The sequence below is a fragment of the Ascidiella aspersa genome, chromosome 9 (genome assembly GCF_963924565.1).
Source record: "Ascidiella aspersa chromosome 9, kaAscAspe10.2, whole genome shotgun sequence".
Classification (NCBI taxonomy): domain Eukaryota; kingdom Metazoa; phylum Chordata; class Ascidiacea; order Phlebobranchia; family Ascidiidae; genus Ascidiella; species Ascidiella aspersa.
Genome location: NC_139455.1, coordinates 16,685,549 through 16,701,110, shown reverse-complemented (window position 1 = coordinate 16,701,110; position 15,562 = coordinate 16,685,549). Strand labels below are relative to the sequence as shown.

At 36.6% G+C, this 15,562-nt stretch overlaps 2 protein-coding genes, 1 long non-coding RNA gene and 1 pseudogene across 3 annotated transcripts; 2 read left to right on the top strand and 2 right to left on the bottom strand.

Moving 5' to 3' along the window:
• Positions 1–181: 181 nt before the first annotated feature.
• LOC146133279 (CUB and sushi domain-containing protein 3-like) lies at positions 182–7,777 on the top strand. Its single transcript, XM_083397708.1, has 9 exons — positions 182–260; positions 1,008–1,154; positions 1,676–1,897; positions 2,426–2,566; positions 3,106–3,282; positions 3,620–3,817; positions 4,550–4,738; positions 6,785–7,023; positions 7,763–7,777. The coding sequence occupies exons 1-9, from the start codon at positions 182–184 to the stop codon at positions 7,775–7,777; spliced, it is 1,407 nt and encodes a 468-aa protein (XP_083253834.1).
• Positions 7,778–9,580: 1,803 nt separating this feature from the next.
• On the top strand, positions 9,581–11,043 carry LOC146133278 (uncharacterized). Its single transcript, XR_014501649.1, has 4 exons — positions 9,581–9,673; positions 9,838–9,976; positions 10,132–10,210; positions 10,344–11,043. It is a non-coding gene; the product is annotated as an uncharacterized LOC146133278 (long non-coding RNA).
• Positions 11,044–13,465: 2,422 nt separating this feature from the next.
• On the bottom strand, positions 13,466–14,508 carry LOC146133277 (uncharacterized). The gene has a single exon (XM_083397707.1). The coding sequence runs from the start codon at positions 14,258–14,260 to the stop codon at positions 13,466–13,468; it is 795 nt and encodes a 264-aa protein (XP_083253833.1). The 5' UTR covers positions 14,261–14,508.
• A 12-nt stretch (positions 14,509–14,520) lies between these two features.
• On the bottom strand, positions 14,521–15,549 carry LOC146133276 (uncharacterized; annotated as a pseudogene).
• Between the last annotated feature and the right edge of the window lie 13 nt (positions 15,550–15,562).

Here is a 15,562-nt window from a genome sequence, read left to right as displayed (position 1 = left end):
CCAGGCGTGTAAGCATAACTTGGTGTAAACTGTAGCTTTTTCCATCTGTTTAAAATCCTCAGGCGCTTTCTGCGTTAGTCAGAACGAGTGTTTTCCTGCGCTGAAGAATAACCAATTCTTTAATTGAACATAAGAAGATTTATTGATGCATTTGTAGTTCAGGGTTTTCTTTTAACAACCAATGTTGCGTTTGCTGATCACCTTCGGTGGTTTTTCTGCACTGATAACCTTTTTCAATCACTTCCAGGCAGCTGCGGCAGGTAATAACTATTAGATTCCTAGTGAGTTGGGTTATTCAAATAGTGCAACTGTTTGATCAACAAATAGCCAGCGGGACACAAAAAAACTAAGTCATGTTTAAGATCAGTGGGCAGCGTTGTAACCTCAAGACAAAATTTAAATCGATGAAGGTTAGAATATCGTGGCAAATACTGATTACTGTAAGTACAATTATCCCTAAAAGCCAACTTTGTCATACATGTTCAATAAGACAAATGCTACTCTACCATTACTGACGTAACGTTTTGACTTGCATTACATCAAAAATATATTAAAAATAATAATTTTCGACATAAGCGTGCACACGAACGGCAATGCCACTAACGAAAATGGCCTTGACCTTAGTTTTAGTATTCATATGTCCTTCAAATGTTAATTGTTCGTCCAACAAAGATGCAAAATTTGTTGGAAAATTGTAACGACAAACAAAAAAGGGTTCAGCATATAATAAAAATGTTAGGCAGAAAATAGGTAAGTGCATGTTTCAGAAAGGTTTCGCGGCGTTGTTTTGATTTAATTTGATGGGGGAATATATATATATATAAACAACTTATATATATTGACGAATTTAACCGAACAAAGCGATTCCAGCTACATAACAAGTAATAAGGCAAATATATAATATCCTTTGTGGCTAAAAAATATATTTTGTTTGCATTGGGTTTGAGTAAAAAAAAAACCCGTAGCTAAACAATTGACGTTTATTTGTGTTTTTGTTGTTGGAGGAGTCACGTGTCAGGCAAGGAACGAAACAGCGGCCAATGAGGTTGCAAGGAAATGTCGCAAGCAATGTTATGTGGTGGGCGACAGAAGATGCAAGGCAGGAACAGTTTGTCTCTGCGACCAAGAGTGCGGCATGTCATGCATTCGACTGAGTAAGCTAAAAAAAAATATTTTTTTGAATATTTGTGCCTTGCTGTTCGTATGCTTATAGCTAACAGTCCGACTTTAAAAAGCCTCTAACGATTTTAAGCGTTGTCCGGTAATCTGCTATTAAAATTTTTTTTTGTTTTAATTTTTGTAAGCTAGAACTGCTAGATATAATGAATTGCAAAGCCCATAATCCTTGTTTCGTGCATAGTGTACCCTTGCTTAAGCTAATTTCAATATAAGGGGGGAATAAAAGTTAGATAATATTTCAATAGTTTCATTCCCAATAAAATTCTATGTTTTTTGAAAACCCGTGAAAAGCGTAACTGCAATAAACTACTGAATGAATTTAGTGTCTGTAAACGTTTAATGTTATTTCTTTTCTGCTAAACCTATACTATTTTTATATATTTTTGGGCGTTTTAGGTGAAAGATGATTTTCTATTTTCATAACATTCTGTACAAATATTACCCAAAACGACGAAAGCATTTTAAATCAAACTCTAGACAACTTTTTATGTTACAGCAAACTATTGTCCTCGGCCCAGAAAAATTGCCCTTTCGAGGCGAATTATAGTTACAAGGAAAGCTAAGAATGGTTCACACGTACCCGTACTCTTCCCGCCTTACAAGTACAATGACACGCTTCAATACCAGTGCGCGCCTGGTTACAAGCAAAAGTTCGTCAATTCCAAGCAGTTCTGCCATGGAAGAAGGAACTGGACCAAGACCAGCTCTTTTTGCATACGTAAGCTAAAGGGTTGATCGAACTATTGCAATGTAACCTGTTTGTTCGAGTGTTGCAAAAGTACCAGGAAAACAGATATTATATAGTTATTTATAGAAGGTGTGCAACTGTGCATTTTATCAGCTCGAAATTATCACCTAGTATTTTCAACTGCATATTATTACCATTGTGATAACTCCAGTTTATGCTACGTTAGAAATAGCATGTTACGACGTAAAATTACATCGTTTTCATTTAACAAGTGTTATTGCTTTTCTTGAAGAATTCGTAAGGGCAAAATTCACAATGTTGTTGTTATTAGTGATAAGAAATGAATGTTATATGCTTCTAGTTCACTGGGCTTTTTCATGGGAGAGTCTAACCAAGAATATGTCCACTGTGCCCTGTTCGTGCAACACTTATCAGTCATCGAAACTTATTAATTGACATGGGCAACAATTACTATGTCTGCAAAGGGCAAACGAAAGCCTTTGTAAGACTTTATCACTAAATTGATATAACAACAGTATTTAAATTTACTATTTTTAGGAGCTTGCTCAAAGCGTCACGATTTAAACATCGGGCCTTTCGGTTCAAAATGCGGAAATGAATGTGACCGAAACAGCGATTGCCCAGATGCGAAACTGTGCCTTTGTGATGGGAATTGCGGAAGGAGTTGTGTGGATCCGGGTGAGTATCGAAATTCATGCTCAATTTGGGCCAGAACCAAAAATATTTTTATAATTAATCGTGTAACGCAACTGAATGACAGCGCCGCATTAGGGAACGGTTTTGCCGAAATTAAAGTCTTAACTCCCACAACTTGTGAAGCTGTACAGTTGTTGTCTCTTGAGTTAAATAGAAAGTCACGATCTTTGCTCGTTACGTGACGCATTTCATTTGCCATTTTGCGTTGTTTGTGTAGTAGAAAGCTGCAATATCAATTATGTCCTTGTTTTCGTTGAAAGACCTTTGTACTGTTCGTTATGTTGCAGGGAAAATTGCAGTATATATTTCTGGCTTACCCAGGAATATGTTTGACCTTATCAGTTTCATAAACCAGGTAAAATTAAAAAAATCGAACCTTTCAAAGATTTTAAACATTGAAAATCAATGGAAAATCATGCCGGTTTAACTGTCACTTTTTAGAGTATATTTTTTTGTGGCCCCGATTCTTCATGAACCTCCAGGGGTCAAAGTTCGAACCTAATAACGTTTTTTTTTCACAGACACTGACTGCGGAAGTGCTGAGTCATCAAGCAATTGCGCAATCGAGTACACGGGACGGGGGATTCACCGAGTGGCGCATTACGTGTGCGACGAGGGATTCTACTTGCACTCGGGTTCTCCTTTCAGGAAATGCACGGGGGCTGGAAGGTTTGATGGAACCCTTGCTGTCTGTAAAAGTACGTTTTGGTAGGGCAGATAAATTTCATTTTACCAGCGTCAAATATATAACTATACTGCTAGTTTGTAAATAGAATACTTTTAGTTGTTTATTGTGTTATATTAGGCAATACATTTCTGTCACCTTGTACCAATCTTGAAGTAATTTGCAACACATTGTTTAAATGGATGCTTGTGAAAACAGCTTGGCTTTAAAGTTGTTGGATTACCAATAAACACCGTGAGGTGAAACAAACATCAGCTTGATGTGATTAGCAACATTTTCACAGCAGCTGTAATGCGTTAAATATATATCCCTGGCTTTATTTACGATTTATTATACCGCATTTCTCAAAGGAGTGAAATGTGGCAATCCAGTATATTCTATACGAGCCACGGGCGGGGAAATACTCGACAACGAACCTGTACCATACTACGTGGGTGATCGAGTAACCTTCACGTGTCCTCCAACGCATCGCCTATTGGGATATAGCAACCGAACTTGTGAGAACAGCGGACAGTGGGGCGGTGTGCTTGCAGCGTGCGATGTTAAAGGTAACTTTGTGTGAAGACGTGGCAGTATTTTCAAAGGGTTGCATCTAAAACACACAGGATCTCGCCATGATCTCTCGTATCGCAAGGGTCGCAAAGATTGACAAAATTGCACCGATTATATAGTCATCAGAATAAGGATCACTAAAATCAAACACTAGAGTCACAAGGATCGCTAGGGTTGATAGCAAGGACGGAGAGGACGTTTTCGTTTTAAAGTGTGTTTGTTTTTTGTTACCTTATTGCAATATTTGTCTTATCAAACATATGAAAACAAAACAATATCCAAATACCAAAGTGTCATAAGCCTACTTTTAGTGTAGCTTATAGACGCAGTATTCTTCTTTATCTGGAACGAACGAATTTTCAATTTTTTTAGGTTTGCTTATGTATAACTTTTTATCTTGCCGATAAAATACAATGAAAATCCAAATTACGTAAAAGTTCCCGGAACACATAATAAACTTTATAATATAACTTTACTGAAGCAGGACACATTTAAACTGATGTTACCACAGAATTAAAAAAAGAGAACAAAGTAATCACATAGTATAACGCCAACCCCTGTTCTGTTTCTAACCTCGCCCAAAACAGAGCGCAAACAGTCGTTTTGCCTTCTCTAAAAAGTCTTAAATATTTTGGTGTTAAAAAACCGTACTATCTGTTGCCTACTAAGTTAGGGTTCTTGTAGGCTTGTGACAACCAGTTACGACACTTTTTGTGTTAACTTTGCAGACAATTTTACACGCTGTCCGCATCCGGGAGTTCCGGTCAACGGTCGTCTTTTAACAATTGAAAGAAACTTTAGCGTGGGTTCGGTTGTGGAGTTCGAATGCGATCGAGGTTATCTTATGCAGGGCGACGCCCAACAGGAGTGCCTCTACTTTCTGCAGTGGAGCGACGGCGGCGCACCCAAGTGTTTTGGTTGGTTAAAAACATTAGTTGCGCTTTATTTAGGTCATTCGTTAAAAAATAGGAGATGTGACTCGCAGACCTTAAGCAAGTAATTAAGTTAATCAGTGAAATCCGATTTATAATTTAAGTAGGATGAACCAAATCCGTTCGAAAGAAACAGCAAGTTCGGACAACATATTTTCAAAAAGTTACATATTTTCAAAATAAGGGGGGAAATCACCCCTAAGGGGAATTTCCTTGTTTTAAGGGAGAAATTTGGGCGTTGGTCTAGAACAGGGGTATCCAACAAGCGGCACGCGTGCCAAATGTTGCACGCGACCTAATAAAAAATGGCACGCAAGCCCTCCCCAAAAAATACTAAAATTGTTATTTAGCCAATTGCCAAAAAAGCTCGATTTGTTATTCAGCCAATTGTCAGAAAATACTAAGTTTGTTATACAGCCAATTGCCATTGTTTGTCCACAATATAAAACAATCGCGGCAATTCACATAATATTATATAGCTTGGTGTGAAGAAACGAAAGCTCACCGAGATACACTTTGATGTAGTGATGCGCATTTCTACTAGACAGTTTTTTTTCAAGTTTAAATAAACCTTCTTATTTTTGGTAAAAAAGCGCTTTTATGATTAAAAAGAATTGGTTCGGCTACGAAACTTTGGCACGGGAAGAAGTTACAAGTTAAAAATTGGCACGCCGACATGTTTGGGTTGGACATCCCTGGTCTAGAATCTCACCACAACGCATATTATTTGGGTTAGGGTGGGTTAGCGTTTGAGTTTGGTTGGGTCAAGTATTAATAAATATTCTTATTATTGAACTGAATAATAATACTTGACCCACCCTCACCCAAACACTAACCGACACCTTAACCCAAATATTTGCGTTAAGTTTGAACGCTGCGGTAGGATTCTGAACCAGTGCCGGAATTTGTAGATTGTATGTTTGTGTTTTTTTTATCGACAGTGTTTTTGGTCTGTGCTCTACAGAGATAGTAAAATTAGAGTTAAAAACTACGAAGGAATAAGCATAACAGTATCATTCATAATAATACCAATTTAAACCAAATAAAGCATTATTTGTGGCGTAAAAATTGCGAACATATATGCAACATGGTTTATGAAAGCAAGTTATTAGCAGAGTTCACTACAGTTCAGGTGTTTTCGCAAGCGAAGCCAGCACTTGAGACTGAAGTGTACAGTTCGTATTATTACTTCACAAATGCGTTATGTGTAGTCTCTGTTATTATTTGCTACAACATATTGTTTTCATTTAAATATCATCGAGCGTATTTATTACTTTAGAACTTTATAGCAAATCAAAAGCTTACGATTTTGGAGAGGTTATACTTTATTTTGTATTGTTATTTATTAAAAAGTTTATTTGCAAGTACTAATTTTCGTAGGGAGGAATTGAGTCTTAGATAGAGGTAAAATGGGTCCACGATTAGCTATGCTCTGTAGACAGAAAAGTGCACATGTTACAGTAAAGATGCAGATTTAGGCCTGTAGGATTACAGTACACATGTAGATGTATATAAACCAGAAATTCATACCACGTTTTAAGTTTTTCTTTACCTAGGGAGAGACACATGTCAACATACACTGGCCATAACCAGAAACACACTTACAGAAAAAAGTATGTATTAAAGCAGGCGAATATAGGATTTTTTTTTTGAGAAGGGGCATGAAAATTATTTTAAAGATGACGACCCAAAGTTATACCTAAACCTGACGCCAAGATCTAATCTTAAGAAAACTACACAGTTCGTTTAGTTTGTTAAAGTTTTAGGTTAGAGAGATGTTACTTTCAATACGAAAGCTATATTACAAATATGTTATCCATTCACACAAAGGGACCATGATCCTTTGTATTGTTTAAGTTGGCAAACTTTTATTTTGGGAGGTGCGATGTGTAATCCAGACGCAAAACTCAAAAAAAATGAATTTACGTAGTAAAATAAGGCAAAAGTATCCAGTTTGGAGGAGGCCATAGCCACGTACTTTCAAAATGACCAAAGTATATACACCAAAGTATATATAAACAATGATTTCAGATCCAACTTACGCGGACCAACACTTTCAAGGAATCGACGGTTTTCTGCGAAACATCAGAGACCTGCAATCGCAACCCGCACCAAGGGCTTTGGCTGGGCGAAGCGCGAATGTGGCAAACGTTTTTAATCACGAGTTATACTTTGTGATCGACGCAACAAGATATCATGACCCTTTTCACGAACGGAGCGCCGGATTGGTGGATGAGTCTGTCGACGTGCTAATCAACATCCTTTCCGAGGTGTGTACCGTTTTCAGATATTTTTAATTTATCGTATACATATAGGTGACCTGAAATAAGCTATGTTGCCAGGCATAATATATAACAGAGTGTTGCTCTTCCAGCAGAATATATAATAGATTGACGTTTCGACGTGCTATACAGAACGTCTTCATCAGGATACTGACGTTACATGTAAAACAGATTCCTTATAAATCAAAAAGTAACAATTCGTGCGATTACCCAGTCAGAAATTTTAATGCGGGCCTTACTCGAACTATCATCGGTGTTAGTATGGCCCATTACCAGATTACCACAGAAACCCCATAGATATATCCCAGCTGGGAGACCGGAAAGGTAACATCGGCCCATGTTAGATTTTCTTTGATTTCCCATACATGGCATCCCACATATGATTCAAGCGTGAAACAAGCCTGGCCAATTATATTCCTGCTTTACACCAATTTTAAAATAGCAAGCAATCAATATTTATTGTCATTAAATTTCCGCGCACAGATGCACAATAACAGCACGTACAAAAATATCAAACGGTTATTTAAAAATAAATGTTAAAAACAATTGAATAAAACGGCTTAAAAGAATAACTTAGGAATGATTAAATATAAACACAAATAGAAAAAAAGAATTATAAACATTGCTGTAATAAAAAAAACATGGATACAACTTTTGACATTACACGAGTTACAAACCGCAAAATACTGAACAATTAAATCATAAGTTATGGCCAATTCTTTCACAGAGTTTTGACAGTTGATGGAATGCTTAACCAAGAGGTTCGTAAACAATAAATGGCTAAATGTAACTGTTGACGGTATACTCATAAGTAAACACATATTAATGCAATTTATGCCTGAGTTTTGGTTTTCATATCCACTTGTAATTGTTTCTTGGTGGTTACAAACACAATATTGAGTGTTGAGTGAGGATATGGAACATCTGTAATAACATAATTAGTGTTAATGTATGTGTATACATGTATATATACACATAAATATTAAAATTATGTGCTAGTAAAACGTTTGAACTAACTATGTTTACAAAAGCAACAAACCAAATAAAGCCTTTTTCTTAATAAAAATAATTCATAAAACATGTAATTATAATTTAAATTTATGTTAGTCACTGTATTTTAGAAAAAATCCTTACCTTGACAGTTTATTTTTGTTCTTTGATAGCATTTATGTAATATCTGCATCCCTGTGTGGATGTAGCCTGTTTAGCAAAAAAGTGCTTGCAGGAATGCTTGTCTGTAGATGACTTTTTGAAGTGGTGCACTTCAAGTTCTAAACAAAAACAGTTAAATGGCAACAATTTTTATAAAAATGATGTGCTTGTAGTTGTACCCTCCAAATAATTACACAAAACACATATTTAACAATATAGCACACAGGAAAGTATGGCAAGTGTACACACAATTTTTTTAGTAGACCTAACCTGCACCCCAATTTGCCTATGATTCATAAGTGGGGTGAATTTTAATATTTTATGCACTCTCATCAAAACATGCCATACTTTCCAGACTAGGTTATACTGAACCAAAAAATTCAATAAACACATTTAACACAATATATTATGTATGTAGAGACAATCATTTAAATCAAAATATTTATATAATGATATAAAACAACAAAACTTGGAATAATCCTCACAGTAACAAAAAAATAAACCATACCTTTTTGTACCTTTCATACTTTTTTCTGGCTTTCAATTATAAAGAGTATTCCACTTTCTGAAAATAAATACATGAAATATCTAAGGAATGTATATTTTTATACAGAAGTAAAATAATTGTTCTTGTGTAAACTGCTTCAATTATAACTTAAAACGAGGTCCTTGTAAGAATTATTTCTTCATTTTATAGGTATAGTAATAGTTTTTATGAACTTTCATTATGGATACTTAGTATTTTTCTGTTACAAAATCTTTAAAACCAAGTGGATTAACTCATAATTTGAGGAGGGGTCGTGACTTTTTTAGTGACACCTGTCACTACTACCTGTCAGTGACAGGTGTCAGTAAACTACTGACAGTTTGAGCCCAAACTGTCACTACTACTGCCAGCTGTCAGTAGGGTGACATGCGGCTGCTTTGAGACTAGTGACAGGTAAATGTTCTGTAGTGACAGGTAAAGTTTCTTAACGTCCTGTCACTACAATATTACAGTTTTTTTTATGGTAAAACGAAACTTTGAAGGAATAGTTTTGATAATTTACTTTGATAGAAGTGCTGGTTATCGCATCCCAGATCACATCAGTACGAAAAAGGTGAATACTATCCGTTAGGAAGGTAGTAAACTCTCGCAGTGACAGTTCAGCCGATGCGAACAACTTTTAACAGCCTGTCACTATGAAATTTAGCTCGTATTTGCGGCTTAATGCAACTTTTATCAGTTTATAGTAATGTTACACCTCATTACTATTATAGGTAATATATTTCACTAAAAAGTAGGATAAACATGTGTTTAAATGTCGATATTCTACAGTGACAGGTAAAAAACAGAAAGTTGGTTTATCTCCAAATAGGTTTGTTGCAATAATTTGATGCCCTGTTTGTTTTAGAATTAATTAACTAGGGTTTGGTAACTAAAAACATGTTTATGTTTTAACTTCATTAATAACACTGCTTCTGATTTGGATTAATTAGTTATATGGTAAGTGCTATTTTTATGCTTTTGAAATTACTTGGGTAAAATAATTTGTTCTTTTAGTAAAACCTAATCAAAAAGGTTTGGTTAATCTAATATTGTGTTTTTTAGTATTACAAGATTTGAATGACAATGCAGTGATACTATTGTTGTCATTTTATTTTATCCAGTTGGAGCAAATCAAGCTGAATTTGTTTTACAAAGCATTCCCAATCCCTTGAATGATGATCCTGGTCTAAGTTATCGAGTTTGGCTTTCTTAAAGTGCTTGGTTGCTACCAAAACTTTGTTTGTATCACGGAATGACAAGGTTTGTTTATTTTCCAGCTTTTAATGGGAATTTAAAAAATTATTTCAAATTGAATAATATTGCAATTTATCGTTGTAAATTAAACTACATATAAATTTAAAATCAGCTCCGCTCAAATAATCAACATTAAATTGAGACTTTTTTTGTGAAACTAGGTGGTGGTTGACTAGAAGAGGTTAAGAGCCGCTGCTGTACATCAAGAGAACCGCTGCTGTACATCAACCATAAATAAAGGTATAATAATACCATTTAATTTCCTAAACTGTAAAACAAAGTTTTAGCTGTTATTTAATTTTAAATAAACAGTATCCTTATATACTGATATATCTGTAAAACGAACCTCTAATTTTGCATTATGTATTTGTAGGAAGGTCTGGCTACTACTTTTAGTCTGAAGAATACTAACAAAATTCAATCAGATAAGAAGAGCATGCACAACTATTCAACTTTACAGGACCCACCTAAGCAGTTGTTTTTTGTGTAATGACTCTAACACTTTTTTTAATAATCTTGGGACTTCAAAGTTTATAAAAGAAACCCAAACTAAATTTGTTCATGTTTAATAATACTGTATTTTATTTATATGTTGTGTTTATGACAGACGCTGGTAATACCAACAGGGGTCGTGATTTTTTTTCCAGAATAAATATAATGTTATCCAAAATGCCCTTGAGAACTGAACTCATTATGCATCTGTTTTTCTGTTTGAAATAATGCACTATAGTAGTGTTAACCAACTCTTTTACCTTTCAATAAACAAAGTTAAATGGTGTAGCTATTCTTTTATTTCATGGACCATAACGAATAATAACAGAATCAACAATTGACATAATACAACATCTGCAGGGAAGAGGGCCAGAGGTTTTTAGTAGCGAGAGCAAAGTGCCATGCCGAAACTAATCGCTTGCTTTACCAAGAATGGTTATGTTTGCAGTAGTAAGCATCAAGATTCTGTAATAACTCTTAATCTCAAATCAATTAGGTCATCTTTGCTGAGATTGGCATCGCTAATGTTGTTCAAGTCAAAAAGAAAAGGATTTTGAATCCATGTTTCAACTTGCCAATCCTGATTTGATTGACATGCGTTGTGGTAGATGTAGTATTGTAGTGTAAACGTGCAAACGGTAGGCAGCAGCAGATTTATTATAATGCATACCGGTACAGTTTATTCTTGAGCTTGACACATGTGCATTGAGAGAAATCTCGCAGGTGCACTGCCGAAAAAATCCGGGTGACCGGGTGCAACAAACGTCAAAAAAGTACACTTGGGGTGCATTTTATGATTTTCCAAAACTCTCTGTATTGCACACATTGCACTGTAAACGTATGTGGGGTTCAGTTTCGATTAGTTTAGAAGTGCACTTTTGAAAGGTTAAAAAAAACTTGTGGGTGCACTTGCCATACTTTCCACAGTTGCCTGTCATTACAGAATATTGTATTTACAAAGTTGTATTGAACTGCAAAAGCAAGCTAAATATTAGAGTGACAGGCTGATAAAAGTTTTTGTTTACCTGTCACTACAGAATAATGTAGTTACAAAGTTGTATTAAACTGCAAAAGCAAGATAAATATTGTCGTGACAGTGCCACTGCATAATATCAAAGTTTAAAACACATGTTTTTTTAGTAAAATAGGCTAAATTCATAGTGACAGGCTGTTAAAAGTTGTTCGCATCGGCTGAACTGTCACTGCGAGAGTTTACTACCTTCCTAACGGATAGTATTCACCTTTTTCGTACTGGTGTGATCTGGGATGCGATAACCAGCACTTCTATCAAAGTAAATTATCAAAACTATTCCTTCAAAGTTTCGTTTTACTATAAAAAAAAACTGTAATATTGTAGTGACAGGACGTTAAGAAACTTTACCTGTCACTAGTCTCAAAGCAGCCGCATGTCACCCTACTGACAGCTGGCAGTAGTAGTGACAGTTTGGGCTCAAACTGTCAGTAGTTTACTGACACCTGTCACTGACAGGTAGTAGTGACAGGTGTCACTGAAAAAGTCACGACCCCTGTTGCATAATTTAGCTAAAACTGATAAGATGAAACAATATAGTTTGAAGTGGTATTGGGATATTTTCTAGTTAAACATTTTAACATACAAATTTAACATTAAAAAAAAGAAAAACAACAGACATTTTGACTTACCATATGGGGATTTGGTTTGAGATGGACTTTACATTTCTTCATCATTTTTTCTGTTCAAAGACAATGTAGCGAGCCCTACAACCTTCCTTAGCTGCATAGTAAGTTTCGTTGTCCACAAGCTACAACAACTGCACTTAGTTTCATAACATTTTCATGATACGCAAAAACTTAAAAACTTGCGCTGCTTCTTCAATGCATCCGTTTGGTAAAAGAAAACAGTTCACTTTTTGAAAAAGGTCGAACAACCCGCAACAATGGTTGTCATTGTGACGTAACGTTTCCCGCCAACAATTTTAAATTTTTTAACGGTGATTTTGAAAAGTGTTGCTGGTAATTTTAAATTTCATAACGACGAATTTTTTTTTAAGATTATAAAACATTTAAATAAATAAAAATGTTACACCTGGTAGTGGCCAAGAGCTTACACATAAAATGTTACGTTACGCTCGGTCGATTTTTATTTAAAAATCGATTTCCTGGCGGAGTCTCATTAAGAACAGTTTAGGTAACCAATATGTTTGGTATTATTAGTACAATGACATTTTCACGCTTGATCCATAAAACACACATTGGTTATATCACATGTTTTCCAAAAAAAATAGTTTATCCTCACCCTTTTGAGCTCATCGTAATTTGGTAAAACTTAGGAAGCTCAAAACATTGAACCCGTGATGAACAAGTAATATTAGATATTTAATTTGTTTAAAGTCATTGATGTGGGCTTAAAAACATGCAGGAAATACCATTGACCTATCTTCGATTTTTCCGCGGGTTATCATAGAATATCATAGACACAGTTTACAAAAACCTCAGCAATTTTTCCACTTACAATAAAAAACTACTTTTTTTGTCGCTAAAAATCTTTCTGCTTTGTTTAAAGTGAATTATTTGAGCTTAAAAACCATGCAAGAAATATCATGGGATAATCTTCGATTTACCCGTGGGCTATCATAGAATATCATAGAAACAGCTCATAAAAACCTTAGCAATTTTTGAATTTACAACAAAAAACTAACGTTTATGTATCAAAACATCTACTACACAACATCTTACACTAAATTTCGTTAAGATAAGTTATCTTAATTTATCTAAGATAGGCCACTGCTAATTCGAACATGCCTAGTTTATCTAAGATAGGCCACTGCTAATTCGAACATGCCTAGTTTATCTAAGATAGGCCACTGCTAATTCGAACATGCCTAGTTTATCTAAGATAGGCCACTGCTAATTCGAACATGCCTAGTTTATCTAAGATAGGCCACTGCTAATTCGAACATGCCTAGTAAGGCCCAGGGATAACTCCAAGATAATTTCTGACTGGGTAAAAACTCGTACCAACGCTCATTGGTGTAAGAGCGCGCGATAGCTAATCGGCATTAGAACGTCAGTTTTTACGTTCATGGTGCTGGCGCGTAAATGTATGTTCCACGACTCAAGAAAACCGCGCTTGTGGTAATCGGTTTCCTTCGTCAACACCTGAGCAGCAGAAAAGTTAATTCTGTGCTTGTGGGTAGTTGCATGGCTTGCCAACGCTGATTTTTTGGCATCCTTCTTGCCCACATCCCTTTCGTGCTCCTTCCGGCGCGTATTTAAACTTCTACCCGTCTCACCAATGTAAATTTCGTCACACTCACCGCACGGTATAGCATACACCACACCCCTTGTCACAGTTGCATCAACCGGGTCTTTTGGGTGCGACAGCATCTGACGTAGGGTGTTAATTGGTTTTATCCAAACCGATACACCGAAATCGGTCAGCATACGACGCATAACATCAGTTAACTTCGGTATGTAGGGTAAGGTGACGAAGGCTCGTTCTTTGCACTGGATCTGCTTACGCGAAACCTTTTTAGGATCACGAAGAATCCAGTCCGGGTAGCCATTTAACCGTAGGGCATCATGTACCCTGCGCAATTCGGTTTGAAGCATCGCAGGGTCCGTCGTCAAGCGTCTGGCCTGATCTTTAAGTGCTTTGACAACAGCTCTTTTCTGGTACAATGGATGACTAGAAGTAAAGTTCAAATAGCGCATGGTACTGGTCGGCTTGTGGTACACACGAGTAGAGAGTTTGCCATCCGCCGCTTTAAGAATCTCCACATCTAGGAAGGGAAGTCGATTCTTACTTTCCAGTTCCATAGTGAATGCAATTCCTTGTTGCACGTTGTTCAAATGATGAAGAAACTCTTTTACCTGACGTTTATCGATGATACAGAAAGTATCATTACGTAACGTCGCCAGAAACGTGGTGGTCTGGCAAAAACTCGTAAGGCACGTCCCTCCACAGACTCCATGACCATGTTGGCAACTGCCACTGACACAGGAGATCCCATAGCCGTGCCATACATTTGTTTGTAAAACGAACCTCTGAATATAAAGTAGGTTTGTTCCAAGCAAATGTTCAGCCCCAGATGGATGTCATTATGAGTCCATGTGGTCCTGTCTTTAAGGCTGTAATCCTCCAGTAACCTTGACTCGGTTATTTCCAATGCGAGATCGATTGGTACGTTGGTAAACTGGGATGTTACATCGAATGAGACCATCATTTCATCTTCGCACAGTGACTGCTGCGCTGCTAAAGCTTCTACAAACTCTGCAGAATTTCTGACAGTAAATTCTGTGCTTCCAAACAACGGCGCTAAAAGTCGAGCCAGATATTTGGCTAGGTTGTAAGTAGGGCTTCCAATAAACGACACGATTGGACGAAGGGGCACGTTCTTCATGTGGACTTTCGGCAATCCATATAAACGAGGGACAGAACCATCTGTACTATGCAGGTGATGAAACATCGCATATGAAATGCATTTTCTTTCCTTGTGCAAAACACCAACAAACTTGGTAAGCACTTGTTCCGTTTTTTGGGTGGGGTCACGTGGCAGTTTCTTGTAAGTACTGGAATCGCACAAATACTCGTAAATTTTGTCGTCATAAACCTTACGGTCTAAAATAACAGTACTATTACCTTTGTCAGCTGGTAGAATGGTAATATCGTCATTGGAGTTCTTTCACTGCACGACGCTCAGATGCCGAAAGATTGCAAGGGCTGGCCCTGTGACTCTTAATGCAATTAACTAGCTTGCTTTGTATTAAAGTTTTGATATGCGAAGGTCGTAAATATATACCCTTTTCCACACAAGCCAACATACGTGCCTTTGGAAATTCTTCTTCTGGAGCGTTCCGGTTGCATTCACGACTTCCTTACGCTTAGGGGCAATCGAACAGAGATGTCGTTCCGTGTTAATCGTGAGTTGACGGTGAAGGGCTTCATTACCCGATGTAACATACATTTCAAAGCGACACATGTGCTGGTGTGAAAGAATTGCGGTTGAACTGAGCAAAAGCTCTTCTGAGAGATCAGAGCATTCTTTTATCCGATGGTGAGAGAGGCCTATGTGCAGTCGAATGAAGGCCATTCCGCATTTCCACATTATCTTTTTACCT